This window comes from Phodopus roborovskii, unplaced genomic scaffold (assembly GCF_943737965.1).
Source record: "Phodopus roborovskii unplaced genomic scaffold, PHOROB, whole genome shotgun sequence".
Classification (NCBI taxonomy): Eukaryota; Metazoa; Chordata; class Mammalia; order Rodentia; family Cricetidae; genus Phodopus; species Phodopus roborovskii.
This window is the reverse complement of record NW_026126481.1, coordinates 1,241,252-1,261,671: the sequence shown is the minus strand read 5'-3', so window position 1 is coordinate 1,261,671 and position 20,420 is coordinate 1,241,252. Positions and strand designations below refer to the sequence as shown.

At 44.0% G+C, this 20,420-nt stretch overlaps 1 protein-coding gene across 1 annotated transcript in view; it reads left to right on the top strand.

The window, feature by feature from the left end:
* Positions 1-20,420, top strand: part of Pcsk5 (proprotein convertase subtilisin/kexin type 5) — a 409,247-nt gene that overhangs the window by 375,751 nt on the left and 13,076 nt on the right. Inside the window, exons 30-35 of the mRNA XM_051194065.1 lie at positions 2,683-2,878; positions 5,419-5,636; positions 10,774-11,010; positions 11,829-12,056; positions 13,914-14,091; positions 17,873-18,090. Coding sequence (XP_051050022.1) covers positions 2,683-2,878; positions 5,419-5,636; positions 10,774-11,010; positions 11,829-12,056; positions 13,914-14,091; positions 17,873-18,090 — 1,275 coding nt within the window. The remainder of the gene's footprint in view (positions 1-2,682; positions 2,879-5,418; positions 5,637-10,773; positions 11,011-11,828; positions 12,057-13,913; positions 14,092-17,872; positions 18,091-20,420) is intronic.

Below are 20,420 nucleotides of genomic sequence, written 5' to 3'. Positions count from 1 at the left end.
TGGATGGATGGATGGATGGATGGATGGATAGATAGATAGATAGATAGATAGATAGATAGATAGATAGATAGATAGATAGAATTAGGGACTGGAGGAGAGATGGCTCAGTACAGTGGATAAGAACACATACTGCTCTTGCAGAGACCCTGAGCTCAGTTCCCAACATCCACATTAGGTGGCTCCCAACCACCTGTAACTCTAGTTCCTGGGGATCCAATACCTGTGGCTTTCCTGGGCACTTGTACTCATGTGCATATATTTTGTTGCGATGTTTTTGCTCTTCTACTCTTCTGGCTTTTGGCAGAGACCTGCCACCCAGCTCCCAAATAACTCATACATGGAGGCTTATTCTTAGTTGTGAGTGCCTGGCTTTAGCTTGGCTTGATTCTAGCCAACTTTTCTTATCTTACACTATCCTGTCTACCTTTTCCCTCTGGGCTTTTATGTTTCTTATTTCTTTAAATTGTACGTTGCTTCTTACTCTGTGGCTGGGTGGCTGGGCGGCTGGGTGGCAGGGTGGCTGGGTGGCAGGGTGGCTGGGTGACTGGGTGGCTGGGCGGCTGGGTGACTTGGTGGCTGGGTGGCAGAGTGGCTGACGGCTGGGCCCTGACTTCCTCCTCTCCTTGTTCTCTAGCTCTTCTTTTTAGTTTTACCTTCTATTTATCCTGTCTGCATGCCAGCCCCACCTATCTTCACTATTGGCCGTTCAGCTCTTATTAGGCCCACCAGGTGTTTTAGACAGACCCAGTAACACAGCTTCACAGAGTTAAATGAATGCAGCATAAACAAAAGTCATACACTTTAAAATAATTTTCTACCACATGTATACACACCGATACACAGGCAGACATAATTAAAGATAAAATTAAAAGTACCTCTTTAAAAATTATCATTAGAAGAGATGTTTATGAGTGTTCAATGTTATTGATACTATCAACCCTTTATTCTCTGGCAATGTGTTCCAGTAATGTCTGCAACTATCTGAAACCACAATAGAACCAAGTCTTGTGTGGACCGTTTTTCCTGTACATATTTCCTGTGATAAACTTGGATTTACAAATCAGACACAAGAAGAGAACAATAGCAGTCAATAATAAAATGGAGAACCATAACAATACACTGTAATAAAGGTCTTCATGACTTCGAGACCTTTCCTTCTACAGCTTTGACTTAGTATTCCAGGCCTGGGCTGACCTCAAGCAACCGAGACTTTGGCTGAAGCCCTGAATCAGGGACTCTTGTAGGGAAATCTCACACGAAGCAGCATTTAAAATGGTCCATACATCAAGACTGGAAGCACACAAGTGGCTACACCCAGAAACAGAAACAAGATGCTTTAGAATTGTAGTTGAGATGGCTTTAACTTTGTAGTATTATTTTTACATTATTCCTGTATTTATTTATTGAAGTCACCCTACTATGTGGCACTGGTTGGCTTAGAACATACCCTGTAGTGAAGACTTACCTCGAACTCAGAGATCTGCATGTCTCTGCCTCCCAAGTGCTGGGGTTAAAGTCATGCACCATTACACACCTGGCCCTAATTTTTAATCCTCATATCATTTTATTTTTGTATGGTGTGTGTGTGGGGGTGTGTGTGTGTGTGTGTGTGTGTGTGTGTGTGTGTGTGTGTGCTGTGTGTAGTGCACCAGTACATGTGCACATGTGTGGGCATACATGTGGAAGCTAGAGGTCAAATTTGGGTGTTGTTCCTCGAGATGGCCTTCCATGTTGGTGTTTTGTTTTGTTTCATTTTGTTTCAGACAGGTCTCTTGTTGGCCTGGGGCTCACCAATTCAACCAAGCTGCTTGGCTGGTCAATGAACACAGCATCTTCCTTTCTCTATGTACCTGGTCCTGGGATTGCAAGCGCTTGAGACTGTCCCCAGCTTTTTATGTGGGTTCTGGGGCTCAAACTCTCATTCTCAACCTTATGTGTTAACCATTTTTCTAGGACCTCACTAACCTCTTAATTTAAAAAAAAACCAATATTACATTAATCTATTTATGTGTGGGTATGAATACGTCACAGCATACATGTGGGAGTCAGAGAACAACTTGGGGAGCTTAGTTCTCTCCATCCACCTTGTGGCTCCCAGGACTTAAGTTCAGCAAATAAGGTCTGGCAGCAAGCACCTTTACCTGCTGAGCCATCTCACCAGTCCAGAGTTGCTTTTAAGAATAACGATACCTTCTTTTATGATTAAGCACACATAAAAATGGGTGGAGCATGTGTTAAAGTAGAAGATGTCTGGAATATGTTGCTGCCATGTCAGTCTTGTCCATCACAGATGGGGAGAGACAAAACAGGGGGCCACATGAAGCAGTTCCCATGTGACTGCCTAGATGACAGGACAAAGAGAAGACCCATGGTCACCAGTGTCTAATGTCAGACTATATAAAAAAAAAAAAGCAGGAGAAAGACCCCTGCAGCCCATTCCCTTCCCTAAGATCTTACTAGTCTAAAGTACTAATAAAGTAAATAAATACATATTTTACAAGCCTGAAATAGTGTTCCAAATACCTGAACTTTGAAAAAGTGTGTGTGTGTGTGTGTGTGTGTGTGTGTGTGTGTGTGTGTGTGTGTCCTATATAAAGCCTCTATGGGTGTCAGTCCTCTGGATAACGTGTGTGATGTTAGGACTGACCATGACAGCTGTTCTCTGTCCTCCCTGATTTTTAGGTACATACCTGTGGCTGCACAACTGTGTTCCTTCCTGTCCCCAAGGCACTTGGCCCTCAGTCAGGAGTGGTAGCTGTGAGAACTGTGCTGAGGACTGCGCCTCTTGCTCTGGAACCGACCTTTGTCAAAAGTGCCTGAGTCAGCCAGACAACCTTCTGTTCCTCCATGAGGGCAGGTGCTACCACCGATGCCCGGAGTAAGTGTCTTCCTCCCCCTCCCTTTGATGCACTGCTCCTCCTACTCATTCTCCACAGTACCTCAGAGCAGCTCCTTCCTCTTCAAAGAGCCCTCTACACAGTCAGAGTGCCCCATAAGTGACATTTGTTGACTGTGGCATCACTGTGAACCCTCAGAAGTCAATACTTGCATGTGGCCTTCTCTCTGTGACTTGTCAATGCATGTATGCTTGTTTCTGTGACAGTAGTCTTGTGACGTGCATTGTACAGCCATGGCGGGGGTGGGGGGTAGGAAGTTGCCATTAGGCAATCTCACCACTGGTTGAGTAGCACAGCATTCTTACACAAACCTGGATAGTGCAGCCTCCTACACACAGAGTCTATACAGTGTAGAATGTCACACATGGGGCTCCTCATTGATCAAAATATGGTTTTGAGGTGCCTGGCTATTCTTTTCCTACCTAACGGAATTTTCTCGGTTCTCTTCTGCATCATGAATGCAGTTGTGATGTGAGCCTCTTCTAAACTTTCAAGCAGATGAGTTCTGAATTATAAGTGGTAATAGTAGCTACTTATGTATTGATTGCTATGGTTTTCTCAAAATCCCTATAGTCTCCTACCAAGAGAATTCACCTAAGAGGGAAGAGAACAGCAGACCAGAGGTAACAAATTTAGCAAGACATACAATATCTGGATCAAAATGGCTGAACCAAATAACAATCCTCCCATGTGAAGCCTCACACTGGTGACATTGGTGGCACCAGGCTCACCAGAAGACCCTTATTTCCATTTTGTTCTCATTCCTTCCTTGGCTGCCTACCCTGGCTGACTGAGAAGAGCCTCAGTTTGTTTTGTCTACCTCAGCTACAAGCATCACCTACCCACTTAGTGACAAGCAGCTTAAGGGAAGACTGTCCCCTCTCTTACTGCTTATATAACTGAGGGAGGACCTTGTATGTCTAGTCAATTTCAGGGACTTCCTGAGACTTCTGAATTGTTTACTACCTGGATTTTAATGATTCTCCTTTCAAACCTCCTGAGTTAGTCTCAAGGAGCTTCCCTTGGGGATAGAAGATGTCAGTTTGGAGTGAATTGCTTCTTGAGGGTGATGCCTAGCCTTCCACATAAAGGTTATTTGAACATGAGCACTGTAAGACCAACCAACTGGATAACAGAGACAGCTGTTAATGGACAGGTACATATCACAGCAAAGTAGATATGCTGCATAGAATGGGACCCCACAGAATCCTTAGTCTGGTTAGGTCAAGTTTATACCATTCAATGGTATGCTCCTTGAAAAACAAAAGCAAAGTGTCAAGATATCACCCCTCATACATCAGGAGGATGAAGAAACCTTTAGAAACAGCCATAGTTCTTGATTACTTGTGATGTCTAGTCCCTCTGCTAAGAGTTTCAAACATACTATTCCATAAACTCTCACATGAATGCTGTTGTTTCCCCGAGAGTAGCCCAGCCAGCAGTGCTCACATCATAAAGAGGAGAGAGGGTTAGAGACGAACTTTCACAGTCACTGCTTCCTATTAACCTCTGCCACCTTGGAATTGAAATTGTTGTCATGGCTGTTCCTCCCGTAGTTACTATTTCCTGTTCCTAACTCTTTCTCAATGGGATCTCTGTGAGTTTGAGGTCAGCCTGGTTGTCTACATAGTGAGTTCCAGCACAGTCGGGGCTACATATTAAGGGACCTTGTCAATAATGATAGTAGTAATAATAATAATAATCACTAGTACATAAAGTGATTTCTGCACAAACAACAGAGCCTGAGTTTGAGCCCCAGCACCCACATAAATGCCAGGTACTGACACATACCCATAATCTTGGTACTGAGGGAACAGGGACAGAAGAATCCTCAGAGCCCTCCAGCCAGCCAGTCTAACAAAAGTAATGAACCCCAGATTCAGAAAGAGAGGTCCTGTCTCAAAAATAAGGTGAGGAATGATAGAGGAAGGCTCCCAATGTCAATCGTTGGCTTCTACACATACATGCACAAGTGTGTACCTGGGAGCACATACACATGTACTGTATTATATCCCACACAAATAAAATACAATATAAAAAATGAAACAGTCCTAGATTCCTCAAATGATAGACACAAAAAGCTGTTTCCAAAGTTAGAGCTGGTTTGAAATCTCTATTAATCTCTCTCTCTCTCTCTCTCTCTCTCTCTCTCTCTCTCTCTCTCTCTGTGTGTGTGTGTGTGTGTGTGTGTGTGTGTGTGTGTGTGTGTTAAAATATTTTCTATTGTAAAGGAAAGCTCTAACAGAAAAAAGGCAATGACAATTTGGGGATAAATGGGAAGTCAGACAAATGACATTTTAGACAAATTCAATATCATTAAGCAAACCAAGTTCCCAAGGAAGATGCCCACCCCTTTCGTTTTATTTTTCTGGACATTCTTTTCACAACCTTCCCTCAGTGAGTCTTATGGGTTCATTTTGATTGACAAGAACAGCATCCTTTCCTTTTAATCTGAATCCCTTTGTCAGCAGTGGTGATCCAGCTGTAATTGGTCTAATTGCAATCTCCCTTCTCTCCATAGGGGCTTCTATGCAAAAGATGGTGTTTGTGAACACTGTAGCTCCCCTTGCAAAACATGTGAAGGAAATGCTACCAGCTGTCACTCTTGTGAAGGAAACTTGGTGCTAGACCATGGGGTGTGCTGGGAAACTTGCCCTGAGAAGCATGTGACTGTGGACGGAGTCTGCAAGCACTGTCCAGAATTGTGCCAGGACTGTATCCATGAGAAAACTTGCAAAGGTACCAGGAAGCTTGCTGATGGAAAAAAGTATTCTCTCTTGCACAAAGAAACACATGAGCAAAAGGAAAGGAATCTGCCAGGGCAATTTCTTTTCACAAAAAGGTTGTGCTATGACCCAAACTGGTCAAGCAAGCACACCAAGCGGGAGATCTGATAGGTTTTCATCTAACATACGAGAAATATGTCTTTTCCCCATTGGCTGGGGTCCCACCCCAGTCTTTCACAGATGGTTAGCGTTAAAAGAATTTGTGAGGGGTGGGGAATAAAAGAAGTGGGACATGTGGTTGGCCTCTCAGGACCATCAAGTTTGTGGAATGTGGAAGGGGCATGGGCAGCTCTTCAGAACCAAAAGCTTTACTAGGTGGAGAAGATAACACGATTTGAATTCCTTTGTATAAGAGTTTTACAAGGTGAGGGGGATTTATGGAATATTGGCCCTTGGTAGACTAGTATCTTTGACAGAAAACAAACAAAAAAACATCCTCACAATCCCAAGGGATCCTGGCCCTGAGGGTCACTGGCTGGGGCCATTATGTGAGCACTAAAAGAATCACTCTCCACCTTCAGTGAAATTCACCATCTGTTGGCCTATCGTTGAGGAAGTGGAGGGTGAGGTAATACTCCTTCCCTTGTGGACTCTGTGAGCTAAGACAAGCAAGTGTCCTTACAGATATGCTCAACTCTCACCTCAAAGAGAATAAGAGACATTTATTCTGGAGACAAATATGCATGACAAAGGCCTAGGAGCACAAATTCAGGTTACTCTACTTGCCACGTTCCAGTGTGACAGGTTCATGACGTTTTCCTACTCATAGCAAAAGAAATCATGAATCCAGGCTTTTTCAAAAGTATTGGTGGTAACAGCAGGTAGGAGGGTTATAGTATGCTATAGGCTTCACATACCACCGATGACAGTCATGGCTGTGGGCTTGGTAGAAGTTAATGGGCTATTAAGTTTACACATTCCAGAAGGATTTATCTGACAGTCATGGAGGTGGGAAATGGATGGGTGCTAAAGAAAGCCCAAGATAATTTGATTCCAGATCTACAACATTGCAACATTCCACCACAGCAAATTCTAATCAGTCAGCTAGGCTTCTAGAATCTTTAACACAGCTTTTGCTTTTTGTTTGTTTGTTTGTTTGTTGTTTTGTTCTGTTTTCCTGAGAATTTCATTTCATACATAGCATTACCCAGGGCACTGAGTTACAGATTAAATCCTCAAACCCTACTCTGAGTTCAGGGTCCTATAGGAGAGACTGATCTGTCTCCAATATAAAAACAAAAAGCACAGAAGTGATTAGAGAAAGAGTTATTGAGATATGCAAGAAATGTGGATGGAGCAAAAGGTAAAGGTGCCCCCCACCTTTGATCCTACATCATGAAAAGAGAGAGCCAACTGCTGCAAATTGTCCTCTGACCCCCATTGCTCCATGGTGAGCACAGCCCACATACATACACATACCTACGCACATGTAATATTTAAAAAAAAAAAAAACTTAGGTAACTTTAAACTGAGGGATTAAACAGATCTTCTTTGGAACACGCTCCTAAGAAAAGGAGTCTAGTCCCATCCGAAGGTTTCATGTGATCTACAGGGTTTTCCAAACCCACCCCCAGTTAGAGAAGAAACACAAAGTAACTAGCAGTGCATTCTTCATGCTGATTACACATCTGTTCAAGGATCTAGCCTATCAAAGAATGAAAAATCAACAAATCCCCAGGCTTCCTGCCTATGAAATCAAGTTTGGGCTACTTGACATAGCTTCAAAATTTGTGAATGTTTTTCAATCTATTTTTCTTTTAGAATTTCATACATTAATTCATGTGTACATGAATTCCTACCCCTCCTTTTCCCACTTCAACTTCTCCAGTGTCCTTTCCTATATCAGGGATGAAAGCCATATATGGGTTGGACCTTGTGAAATTTCCCTGTCCATTTTCCCATGTTGGATAGTGTTGCAATATGTAAGACTTGTTTACACAACTATTTTGTTGAGATTTCTTGGGTACACCATCCCTGTCACATCTAGAAGACACTTTCTAGCAGCAGATATACTGGTCCTCTGGCTCTTATAATCTTCCCACCCCTCTTTCTCAATGTTCTTGAGCCTTGGGTACAGAGGTTGTGTTGTAGATATACCATGGTTGCCCTATGCTCTTTTATTCTCTGCATTGCAACTAATTGTAGATCCCTACAATACCTGATGCAAAATAAAGCTTCTCCAAGAAGTATAATGAGACCTATGCTTATCTGTGAGGGTAGTATTTAGAATGCAGTTAGAAAGCTGGGCATAATGGTGCATGCCTTTAATCCTAGCATTTGGGAGGCAGAGGCAGATGGATCTTTGTGAGTTCGAGGCCAGCCTGAGCTCCATGGTAAATTCCAAGACAGCCAGATCTACATAGTAAGACCTTGTCTCAAGCAAATAAGCAAATAAGAAAGAACATAGTTAGACGTATATTGATTTAGGACAATAAGAGTAGCATGCTTTCCTCTAGGGTCTATGACCTTTCCAGTCACAGGTAGTTGGCTAGGTTTGCCATACCAGATATGAATTTCCTCCTATTGAGCAGGCCTTAAGTCCAACTAGACAGCTATTGGCTACCTCCAAGATAATAATGTCACCAGTGCACATGGGGATATCTTGCTGAGTTGGTCATTGTTGTGGTTTAGCTTTCTCCCTTGGCAACTTGCATATGGCATCCTGATACTATGGGGGATAGTTCTCAAGGTAGAGGCTTCTAGATCAGTTCCAGATCATATCCTTCAGGTCGTGTTTCTAAAATGCATGGTGTCTTCAGCAATAGAGTCTAACCTTCAAGTTCTGGAAGGCAACAATATTCTATACGATACTGGGTAGTCTCTTAGACAACCATGACCATCAACTTGAAAAGGGGGTTCCCTTGCCTGGGATTTTTGTTACTGTATGGATCTTGGGGGTGCATTATCCTTCAGTGTGTTCTAATTCCATTCAAGATATACATAACTGTGTATACACTTGTGTGTACACATGTGGGCAAACACACACACAATAGACAGTAATAGGCTCTCCTATTACTGTGTGTGTGTGATGTCTATGTAAAGAAGCTTATAAAATAATGTTTGCCAATTTTTTTTCAAAGTACCCTTTGTGGTATTTATCTTTCCTTCTCTCTCTCTCTCTCTCTCTCTCTCTCTCTCTCTCTCTCTCTCTCCCTCTCTCCTTCTCCCCCTCTCTCCCTCTGAATTAACTTTCACTCCTTCCCACAAGTCCAGACCCTTACCCCCATTTTCCCCTTCATAGGACCTCTGTCCTTCTAGCCCCTTCTCTAGAATTCCTCCCCTATACCACCATGACTCTTTCTAACCCTCCTGGTTTCTGCAGCTCCTTGGGACCACTCTGAAGTCTAAAGATTCAGAAAAAAAGGACCCACAAATATGAAAAAAACATGCAGCGTTTGTCTTTCTTGGTTTGATTTATCTTGCTCAGGATAATAGTTTCTTGTTCCACTCATTTACCTGTAAATTTCATGATTTAATTTTTCTTTGCATCTCAATAGTACTCCAATGTATCTATCACATTTTCTTTATCTATTCATCAGACATTCAGGCTCTTTCCATGTCCTAACTATTGTGAATAGAGCAGCAGTGAACTTGGCTGAGCAGGAACCTGTACAGAAGTATGTTGAGTCCTTTGACCATATGCCAAGGAGTGGTATAGCTGGGTCATATAGTATAACTATTTTTAGCTCTTTGAGAATTCCCCATTTTGATTTCCATGGAGGCTGGACAAAGTTTCAATCCACCAACAGCAAGTGTGGTTTCTCCTTTCCCCATGTCTTCACCAGCATTTTTTGTCTGATGTTTTTCTGGTCTTAGATGACATCTCACAATAATCTTAATTTGCATCTCCCCAATGGCTAAGGATGTTGAAGATTTTTAAAGGTATTTCTTAGCCATTTTTAGTTCTTCTCTGCGGAATTCTCTGTTCAGATCCATAGACCATTTTCTTAATAGGGGTCATTTGTTGTCTTGATTTTTTTTTTTTTGGAATCTTTTGAATTCTTAATATGTTCTGGATATTAATCCTCTGTCAAATGTACAGCTTTCAATGATTCTCTCCTCTGCAGGCTTCCTTCTTATGCAACTGATTGCTTCCTCTGGTATACAGAAGCATTTTAATTTTATGGGGTCCCACTTGTCAGTTGTTGGCCTTAATTCCTGAACAAATGAAGTCCTGTTCAGAAAGACAGTCTTTTTCTGAACCTATATAATGTACAGTACTGGCAGTTTTCTTCCGGTAGTTCCAGTGTTTCTAGTTTCACACTAAAGTCTTGGGTCCATGTGGAGTTGATTTGTGTGCAGGGTGACAGGTATGGATCTAGTTTCATTCTTCTATGTGTGTACATTGGTTTCCCCCAGATCTTTGAGAAATTCCTCCAGCATCCCCACTGGCACTTCCCACAGCACTGGAACATTTTAAGGTGCAGACCACATCAGCATGCAAGTCCAAAATCATAATCAGGCCACTGTGTGTGCTCGTCTTCAATAGATTTTTATTGCTGTGAAAAGACACCATGACCACAGCAACTCTTATAAGAAAAACATTTAGCTGAGAGGATTCACTTACAGTTTCAGAGGTTCAGTCAAATATTGTCATGGCAGGGAGCATGGTGGGGTGGCATCCAGGCAGGGGTAGTGCTGGAGTTGAGAGTTCTCCATCTTGACTCAGAGGCAACAAGAAGTCCACTGAGTGAAGCTTGAGAAAAAGACCTCAAAGTCCACCCACAGTGATTCAATTCCAGCATAAGGCATGACCCAGATTAGAGATGTGCTCTCCAGCCTCAAGGTCTGGATTAAAGCCATAGGTCATCCAGCTTCCTCCAACAAGACCACACTTCCTCCAATGAGGCCATGTCTCCTAATAGTGTCACTCTGTGAGTTTATGGGGGCCAAATATATTCAAACTACCACAGTGGGCTTCTGTGCCAAGGCTTAGATTGTTAGATACTGGGGATGCTGGATTGAGAGAGGCAAATGTTATCCTAGGTCAAGAGGCTCAGGAAGCTGAGAAATGGGCTAGCCCACTACAAGAGCAATGAACCCTTCTCACCAATCCCCGGGAATAACCTGCTGTTTCCTCCTTTCCTCAGAGTGTATGCCTAATTTCTTCCTGTACGATGACACATGCTATAAATCCTGTCCCAAGCACTTCTATCCTGACTTGCAACAGTGTGTCCCCTGCCATGAAAATTGTTTGGAGTGCAATGGCCCCAAGGAGGATGACTGTGAGGTCTGTGCTGATACTTCCAAGGTTCTCTACAAAGGGCTATGTTTGGATGTGTGCCCTGAGGGAACCTACAAAGACGAGGTGAATGATGAATGCAAAGGTAAGGATTTCTGGGCTGCATGACTGAGCAAAGGTGGCTTGGAAGACTATCCACACAAAGTATGCCCTAGGACCAACATAGTACCCCCTCACAGCTCTCATGGCACCCCTAACCTTCCTGTACAAGGAGACCAATTTTGAATGAGAGGTCTTTGTTGTTGTTGTTGTTGTTGCTTTCTTTTGTGTGGGGGAGGGTAGTGATGGGGTTTCTCTATTTCCTAGCTGTCCTGGAGCTTGCTCTGTAGAACAGTCTGGCTCCGAACTCACAAAAATCTGCCAGCCTCTGCCTCGTGAGTGCTGGGATTAAAGATGTGTGACACCACAGCCCTGGCAAGAGTTCATTTTTAAAATGCATCATTCTTAGGTTTTGTGCATGTGAATCCAGCTAGTTACAGATCACACAATGCTTCTAATAGCACGGCCCAAAAGAAAGGATTCCCCATGAAAAGGTTTCCAAGAGCTGGTGAGCTTTTAAAGGGTGCTCTAAGTTGAGATCCCTTGAGGGTTCAAGCCACCAATTAGTTCATATACTTAAACGATTGGCAACTATAGTACATTCCAACAATTGCTTTACTAGTGATTCGCTAGAGGTGTTCTAGGAGATGAGGGAAAGACCATGGTAATGGGGACTTTGATAGTAGAAAGGCCACATGCTTGGGTGTGACCTTTGCTCATAGTGTTGGATGATCATGTCCTCATACACTTGTCACAAAGCCCTAGAAGTCTCCAGGAGAAAGAAATTCGTTTCCTAAAGGGCTGTCCCTGTCTTAACCATCTCTCACCATCCTCTGCTTGGCTGCCTGGCTGCCATAACTGCAGATTGTCCCGAGTTCTGCCGGAGCTGCTCAACAGCGTGGACCTGCCTGGCCTGTCAGGAAGGCATGACAATGGTGCATGAGGTCTGCAAGGCACCCAAAGAGTGTGCAGCGGTTGAGTACTGGGATGAGGGCACTCACAGGTGTCAGCCTTGTCACAGGAAGTGTTCCCGCTGCACAGGGCCTGCCGAGGACCAGTGCTATACCTGCCCTGGAGAGACACTTCTTCTCAGTGAGTTGTAATACATGCCCAAGGCCACCATGCTCTCTCTCTCTCTCTCTCTCTCTCTCTCTCTCTCTCTCTCTCTCTCTCTCTCTCTCTCTCTCTCTGTGTGTGTGTGTGTGTGTGTGTGTGTGTGTGTGTGTGTGTGTGTGAGCCTGCAGGGCATGGTGCCTGATGCCCAGTGGCTGTTAACTTCTTTCTGTCCTTTTCAAATGTGTCTTTACATTTCTTTAATGGTTTTCAAACCTACAGAAAACAGACAAAATGGGATGGTCAAAGGAACACACTGTCCTTTGCCTGTTTCACACACTACTTTCATCTTTCTCCCTCTCTGTGCATGCGTTTGCTAATCCACAATCTACCTTTTCTTCTGAGACATCGAAGAGTAAACTAGACACATTTCAGTCTCTTTCCTGTGAACATTTTGTTCTATGTTTCCTAGCACAGGGACAATTTCTTTCACAAAACAGGACATTGTCAGCACTAATAAATTTGCACTGATACAATGAGCAATGGCTCGGTGGTTTAGAGCACTTGTTGCTCTTGCAGAAGTCTCAGGTTCGATTCCCAGCACCCACCATGGTTCAATCATTGAAACTCCACTGCCAGGGGATCCAATACCCTCTTCTGACATCTGTAGATTCAGGCACACATGTGGTTCACATATAAATATGCAGACAAAACATTAATACACATTAAATAAAATAAATAAGTCTAAACTTTTAAAAAATATACTGTTAATATTAAATGGTCCCAGATCCCTTTAGGACATGGTCCTGGACAAGGTCTACATGAATTTACCTTTGTATCTTGGAGCCTCCTTGAAGCCCAGAAAGGATTGGCATTGTTTTCCCAGTCAGAAGAATAGCCCTCAAAGGGAGACAATCAGAGTCAGAATAGGTGGCTGCCTCTTGGTGATATATCACCAGCAAGGGTCACACATCCTCAGTACCATGCTGGCCTCTCACAATAGGCGACACTTAGAAGCACTAGTCTTCTGTGACTACTTTCAGTTGGTAAACTTCCTTTCTCAAAGTTATTCCTCATAAGCAACAGCCCTTCTGACTGGACTTCTCTCACAGCCTCACACATTAGGACATTCCCTTCTAGTAATGACCAATCTAGGGTCACCTGAAACACCTTCTTACAGAGAGGAAGATATCTCATTAGTGAAGGTCTTCCCTCAATCTGGGAATGTAAAGGAATTTAGAGTTAAGCCTTGATACAGAGGCTGCCCTCAAAGGCTGCCCTCTCCCTCCTTCCTGCCCCACACCACCAGAGGCAGGCTATTTATAAACAAGGTAGTTTGGAGAGGACTGTCATAGACTAATTATGCTCTCCCTGAAGATGCCATGCCTTCATCTCTATGTGATGAAAGATCTTGGCATGGGGACATTATGCTGGCTTAAATGATGAGACCAACATGATCACAAAGGTCTGATAAGAGCATGGTTAGTAATAGGTGTGTATTGACAGAATCAGAGGGACAGAGAAGACATTACCCTGGAAAGAGAAGGACTCCTGAACTTATAAACACAGATGCCCTCTAAAAATGGGCAGGGGAGGAACAGATCCCCCCCGCCGCCCCTAAAAGGACTGCAGCTCTGGATACACATTTTAGATTTCTGGCCTCTATAGTAATGAGATGATCTGTTCCTGTTCTAAAACCACGAAGTCAGTGGTCAAAGCAACGATAGAAAACTAGAGCACAGGTACCCAACAGCCTCAGATGCCACAGCCCCAGCCTGCACTTCCCATTTCCTACTGTAGCCTGTCCTTGCTGACCTCTTCCTCATCTCACTCTTCATGTGTGGGAACCACAGGTCAGGCTTTCTGTCAAGACAGACTGTTTTCCTTCTTCAACAGACACGGCCTGTGTGAAAAGCTGCCCAGAAGGATACCACACTGACAAGGACAGCCACCGGTGTGTGCCCTGCCACAACTCTTGTAGGACCTGTGAAGGACCTCACAGCCTGCAGTGCCGCTCCTGCCGACCTGGCTGGTTCCAGCTGGGCAAAGAGTGCTTGCTGCAATGCAGGGACGGGTAAGGACCTTCTCATTCTGCAGCCACTCTAATGGCAATGAGGAAAGGAGGCCACAGTAAAGGCTCCCTGCGAGTAGGGAGCAAGTATGAGCCAGGTCACAGTACAGGGCAAGAAAATGGTGAAATAGTGTGTCTCCATGAAAGAACACACTAAGTCAGATAGATGGTCCCGTCAGACCAATTGACTAACCATCCTCACATCCTGGCCTCACTGACAATCCACACATACTTGCAGTCACAATACAGAGTGGTCTCTCCTCCCCTCAGAATGACCCATGTGCATCAGTAGAGTTTTATGATATTGTATGGTTCAGTGTTAATATGAAAAACTTAACCAGTCCAGGTGGGACACTGATCGCACAAAAGGAGCAATTTCAGTTACCATCTCCATTTATACCCCATGGACTCTGCAACCTGCCAGACCTCCACAAAGATCCAACCTCCACAATTTGTAGCTTTGGTTCTAAATGTAACCATGACACTGACATGAAATGCTAATATAAAGCAGGTTGTGAATAAGAACTTGATTGTTTTTCTGCTAAAAACATCTGATGGTATGTTTATTAGGTCTGGTTACACTCTGCAAAGAAGTCTTGATTGGGCCATACCGTAGCAACATCCCACACCTTCACCCACTCTTTCCCAGTTAGTAACCCAGAGCCCTGAGAGGTTCCAGACCCAAATTGAAGGGCCTTCCCTGGATGCTTTCACCCCAATTAGTACCTTTTTTCGGTCCTAAGTGATGTCTGCATGTTTTGTTTATTTCGGTGCTGCACATTGGCTCATGTTTCTGCATATCTCATTTGTTCACTCACTCCTGTAGTCTACACAGGTCAGTGTAAGAACACCTGGTATGTCTGGATAAGCTGAGTTAAAGCCCATACTTTGTACTGCAAAGCCTTATCCTTGTCCTGGTATCTCCTCGTGAAAAAGAAATTAAGTTCCTGGAAGAAAAACATCTCTTGTTTTTTCATGTGTGCCACCACACATGCAGCAAAGAACCAATTCTTCAGGGATGTGGGGCAAGTACTATGTACATTCATGATGATGTGCTGCTTCCAGACAAGGATCATGGAAATGCGGACATGAGCCACACAACCTCTGCCCATGTCCTTAAGACCTCAAAATGATCTGGAAGGCCTCTGTTCACCTTCAGCAAATGCACCATTGTGTTATATTGGGGATAGGCAGATGAGGCTTTTCATACCATCTCCCATTTGACCTTAAACAAGTTCTCTAAATGTTCTAAGCCATGTGTTTGGGATCCACAATCTTTGGGATGGCAATATAAACTCAGATGGCATGCCGTGAGACTTAATTAAAAAAATCCACAAGTATACAGTATTTATAGAGTTCTAGCCACTAGTATAACAGCTTTCTAGTATTTAATTGTATTGCTAGTAATAGCTCCATGTTACAAATAAGGAATATGAAACACAGAGATATTGAGTGATCCTGCCAAGGGCACACAGCTTATTGGGTGATATGGCTGGAATCTGAAAGCACACTTGTTCTAGAGCCTAAGTTCCTAACCATCACATTCTAGTCTCTCATTTTCATGTTCAATGGGATGAAATGTTTCTGAAGTCCCTAGGGCATCATCAGGTATACAACAGAGCTTAATGAGTGGTCATTACTGTTAACATGTTGACTCTTCAAAAACCTTTTCAAAGGGATTTACATCTGTTTTATAAAAACCAGCATCAATCATGTGACCTCATATTTAAAAATGTTTTTAAATTGAGAAATTAGAAGATCCATTTAGAGGTACACTTTAAATTGCCTATCAAGCTGGGTGTAGTGGCCCATGCGTGTAGTCATTGCCAGGTCTCACTGCAACCTGGGCTCAGATCCTAAGGTAGAAAAGGGTAACCAAAGAAATGAATTGTCCAACCACCAGATGAGTTTCATACATGTAGCCAGCCTGGAATAGCTCCAGTCATCTTTATTTATACATCAAAAACAAGAATGCTCTTCCATACAAGCAAGTAAGTGTTTCTCATTCTCCAAATGCTAACCTCCAGCAAAAACAGATATGTCAAATGTGGCTTTCCCAACTTTTACATCAAAACGTCTTTAAACCAAAAACAACACTTACCATTTTGCTAGCTTGGCGAAATCAAGCCAGGTGCATCCTGTCTTTACAAAACTAAAAGGTGATTGACATAGGCACACATTTTCAAGAACAGCAATCTCATTCAAATATGTTTACAGAGATAGGGATGCTCTGCCTCCAATCCTGTCAGCACTGAATCAGAACAGCTCCCAGGAACTGAAGTGACAGCTGGCATCCCTAGATAAGAAACCTGAGAAGCATCAGTGCCCAAAGAATTTAATTTTAGGGGAAAATATTTGAGAAAAAAATGGGGTTTCCGGGAATGATCACATCTTCCCCATGTATTATTGACAAAATGACACTAAAACAACCAAGAGAATCATCAACATTGAGAGAGAAGGGAGCATGCAGGCTTTGAGGTCCCAGCAGTACTCGGCACTGTTCTAAAGTCCACTGGTCCTTGCCGTGTGAGACTGTCCCCATGGGCTTTTGCCTCATCTAGAAACCTGTTAGACAGGCACTCATATACTGGTCCTAAAGTAAACTGCACAGCTGCCAACAAGTCATAGCATTTGAAAGTTTGAGGCAAGATATTGGCTACAAATTTGAGGCCACCCTGGACTACAACAAGAGTTCAAGTCCAGTCTGACTGTACATGGAAGATCCAGTGTATTCAAAATGATGGTGGAGGGTGGTGGTGATGATAACGATGAAAGGAAAGGAAAGCTCTTCCATCCTGGGCATGGCTCAGCAAAAGTTAGTTAAGTCTGGAGAACAATTAGTGAAAGTGATGGAGGAGAATTGTTGAGCCACTATCTTTTGTGTGTGACTCTGGCCTTATCATAGGTGCGTCCAGCTCCATGCTCACACACAGCTGGCTGGGGGCTGTGAAGGCCTATAACACTCGGGGTACAGGGAAGAGAGCCCATACTCACTACATTCATTAGCATTTTGGCAATAATTCTGTGAGGAAGGTTGAGTGAAGAGACGGAAGAGGCCAGGCTTGTCTGACACAGCCCTTAGTCCAAGCAGAGCCTATTCAGCCCTCCACATCCTCAGCTTTCATACTTGATTAGGAACTGGAAATACTCAAAAACAATGCATCTGTTGCCGAGCACTGTCATTACTTCTGAGCCAGTATAGCATAACAACCATTCCCGTGGCATTTATCCTTCACTGAGAACCGTTTAGAGATAATTGAAAGCATAAAGGAGGAGGTAGAGTTAATGCACAAACGCTGCCATTTGGTCCAGGGACTTGTACACACATGGTGTTAGCATACAGGCACACCTTGGCCATGCCCCTTGGGGACCTGGCAGAGTGCATCACCCCTGCACACATGGCAGGCAGGCAATACCCTGGCTCTGTATGCAAGTGTAAAAGGCCCCTTTAAGAGACAAGCTCTGCCCACTCCAGCTCTCTCTCCCCCTGCTTCTCTGAAGAGGCAGAGAGGGGTTTGCCCCTCTCTCTCTCTCTCTCTCTCTCTCTCTCTCTCTCTCTCTCTGCCTCTCTCTGTCTTTCTCCCCTGTCTCCCTTCCATTTCCGCACTCCCCCCCCTTCCCCCAATAAAACTCACCACATAAGCTCTGTATGGTGTGTTAGCCGGGCTTCCTGCCATGGTCCCTCTCTTGCTGTATTATAACACATGGGTTTTGGTGTCCAACTGCCAACCCTCTCAGATACTGAGAACAAATGTGTCTATCTTTGATCCCCTCTTCATTTCAGATATTATGGAGAAAGCACCAGCGGTCGGTGTGAGAAGTGTGACAAGAGCTGCAAGGCATGCCAGGGCCCACGGCCCACAGACTGCCTGTCTTGCGACACATTTTTCTTTCTCCTGCGCTCCAAGGGACAGTGTCACCGTACCTGTCCAGAGCACTACTATGCAGACCAACATGCACAGACCTGTCAGAGGTGCCACCCAACTTGTGACAAATGTGAAGGTGAGAATATGCCTGGATTTTGCAGATGAAGATGGAAATTTGAGGGGTTTTCCTTCCTGTTTTTCCCCTCTCTCCCTCTTACCTTCTTGGGGGTTTGCCCCCATTTCCCAACTTTTCCTCAGGCTTCTCCAGCATTAATTACCACACTCTCTCCACTCTCAACTTCTACAACATCCTTGCTGCCTTCCAGATTTCTGGTCTATCAAGCTCAGTACAGGAATGTTGCTCTATTCCTACTCCCAACTTCCTTCTCCACCTGTCTGATCTCATCCCTGTGATAATCCCTGAGAAAAACAGCTTAAGGGGAGAAGGGCTTGTCCCAGCTCATGCCTGCAGAGGCTGCTGTCTGTGGCCAGCTCACTGAACTGCTGAGGACCTGTGATGAGGCAGAACGTCTTGGCAGCGGGATCTTGTCATACGGCAGAGAAGATCAGCTCCCAGCAGACAGGAAGCAGAATGAGGAAGGGGAAGGGAAGCAGACACACTTCCAGAGAAGCCCCCAAGCACCCTCCTTCCTCTACTGACCCTACTGTGCACCATCTCCAAAGCACACCTGTTAGACTGTGAGTCCATCACAAGAACCATCACTGATGAAATCCAGATCTAATTGGGTCCCCAGAGTCTGTTCTGTAGCAACCAAGCCCCCCCAGTACATGAGCCTGCAGGTGGAGATATTCCATATTCAAACTGTGACACCACTGCAGCACCTGTCTAGGAAAATCCATTCATGTTTATCAATGTAAAGACTCCCTAAGACATCTGCCTCAAGCTCTCCCAAGCTCCAGAATTGTTTTTTTCCTGATGTCTGCTTGTGCCAGAGATCATAAAATCAGTGTTGGTAGGACCACCATTCAAACACTGTCCAGGACAGCACCTTGATGTTATTCCTTATACTACTCTGCCTCTTACCGCCTACTAAATCTACCTGCAACACAGGTGAGTTTCAAGACCTGTGGACCCTGTCCTAAGTATCCCTCCAATTAGATGTCCTTCTGAATTCTTACTGTTCTCATTAAATGCCCAAGATCCCTTCTCAGGCCTTTTGAAGCAGCTGGCAGGTCCCTGGGGTCCTCTGCTCCCTCCTGCAGGTTATCCTAGCACAGACATTATGAAACTTCATTGTACTCATTTCTTTACAATTTGCCAGATGGTCACAGTGAAACCATGTAAGAAATGGTAGTGTTCCCCTTTTCCAACAGCCCTGGATTTCTCTGCCTTCCTAGATACATTTCTAACAGTTCTTGGGGTGTTGATTGGCATCACATTAATTACATTATCCTAAGTTTAACAAAATAAGGACATTTCATGCAAGTGTATAATGAACATATTTCCCCTCCATATGCTGCTATCCCACCTGTAGAGACATGTAGTCCAGATCTAATCACATATTCTTAAACACATGACGCTTGTGCCTCATGCTCTTCAGGGGATATGGGGAGAAACATCTGAGAATGAGTGTCATTTGAGGAATTGTATGAAAACCCAGTGCAGTGAATACCTCCTAAAATATATAAAGGTGATCCTAATGAAGTCTCCTAATATTGGGGGAGATGGAGTCCCAACCTATGGAACGCCTCAAACAACCCAGACTGTTGCCAAGACAAAGAGTTGCTAACTACAAACTGATAGCTGGGTCCCACTGCTGAGGACATTGATTCATTGAACATGGAGAAATTGAGCTGGTGCCTACATAGACCCTTTACCCCTATGTCCTAGTTTCTTTAGTGTATGTAGTGTATGTAGTGTATGTAGTATAGGCTACCAAAAGAGAAATGTAAACACCAGCCCAGACACAAAACCCTTGATCTTCAATCTGTCCTGCCTGCAAGATGTGCTAGGATGTCACAGAACTTGTGGAAGAGTCAACCAGTGTCTCATATGACCTAAGGCCTTTTCCAACACAACCTACATCAGACACTGCTTGGGTGATCAAGAACCAGATACTACACATCAGAGGCCCAAGGTAAAGCAAGCTCGGCTATCCTTTTTTTAAAAATGGTGATTTAAAAAAAAATTCCCTATTCAGATCCCCTAATTCAGTCTTAATTCCACACATTCTAGAGTCAAGAACCACCTACAACTACATAGAACCACTCAGCAGCCACCCAATATGCCACCCTCTTACATGCCCCCCTGTGACCTAGTTCCCCTTCCTCAAGAACAAACCTCTGGGGACTCTGAGACCCAGCTTGGACATCATCTTAGAGAGCTAGTCTTGGTCCTCCTGGCAAGCTTCTTCCTCCATCCCAATTCTGTAGTTCAGTGTTTCGCCAAAGCTTTTTATGTGACCTTTTTCCAGTGCTGGGAATTAAACTTAGGACCATGTGTAT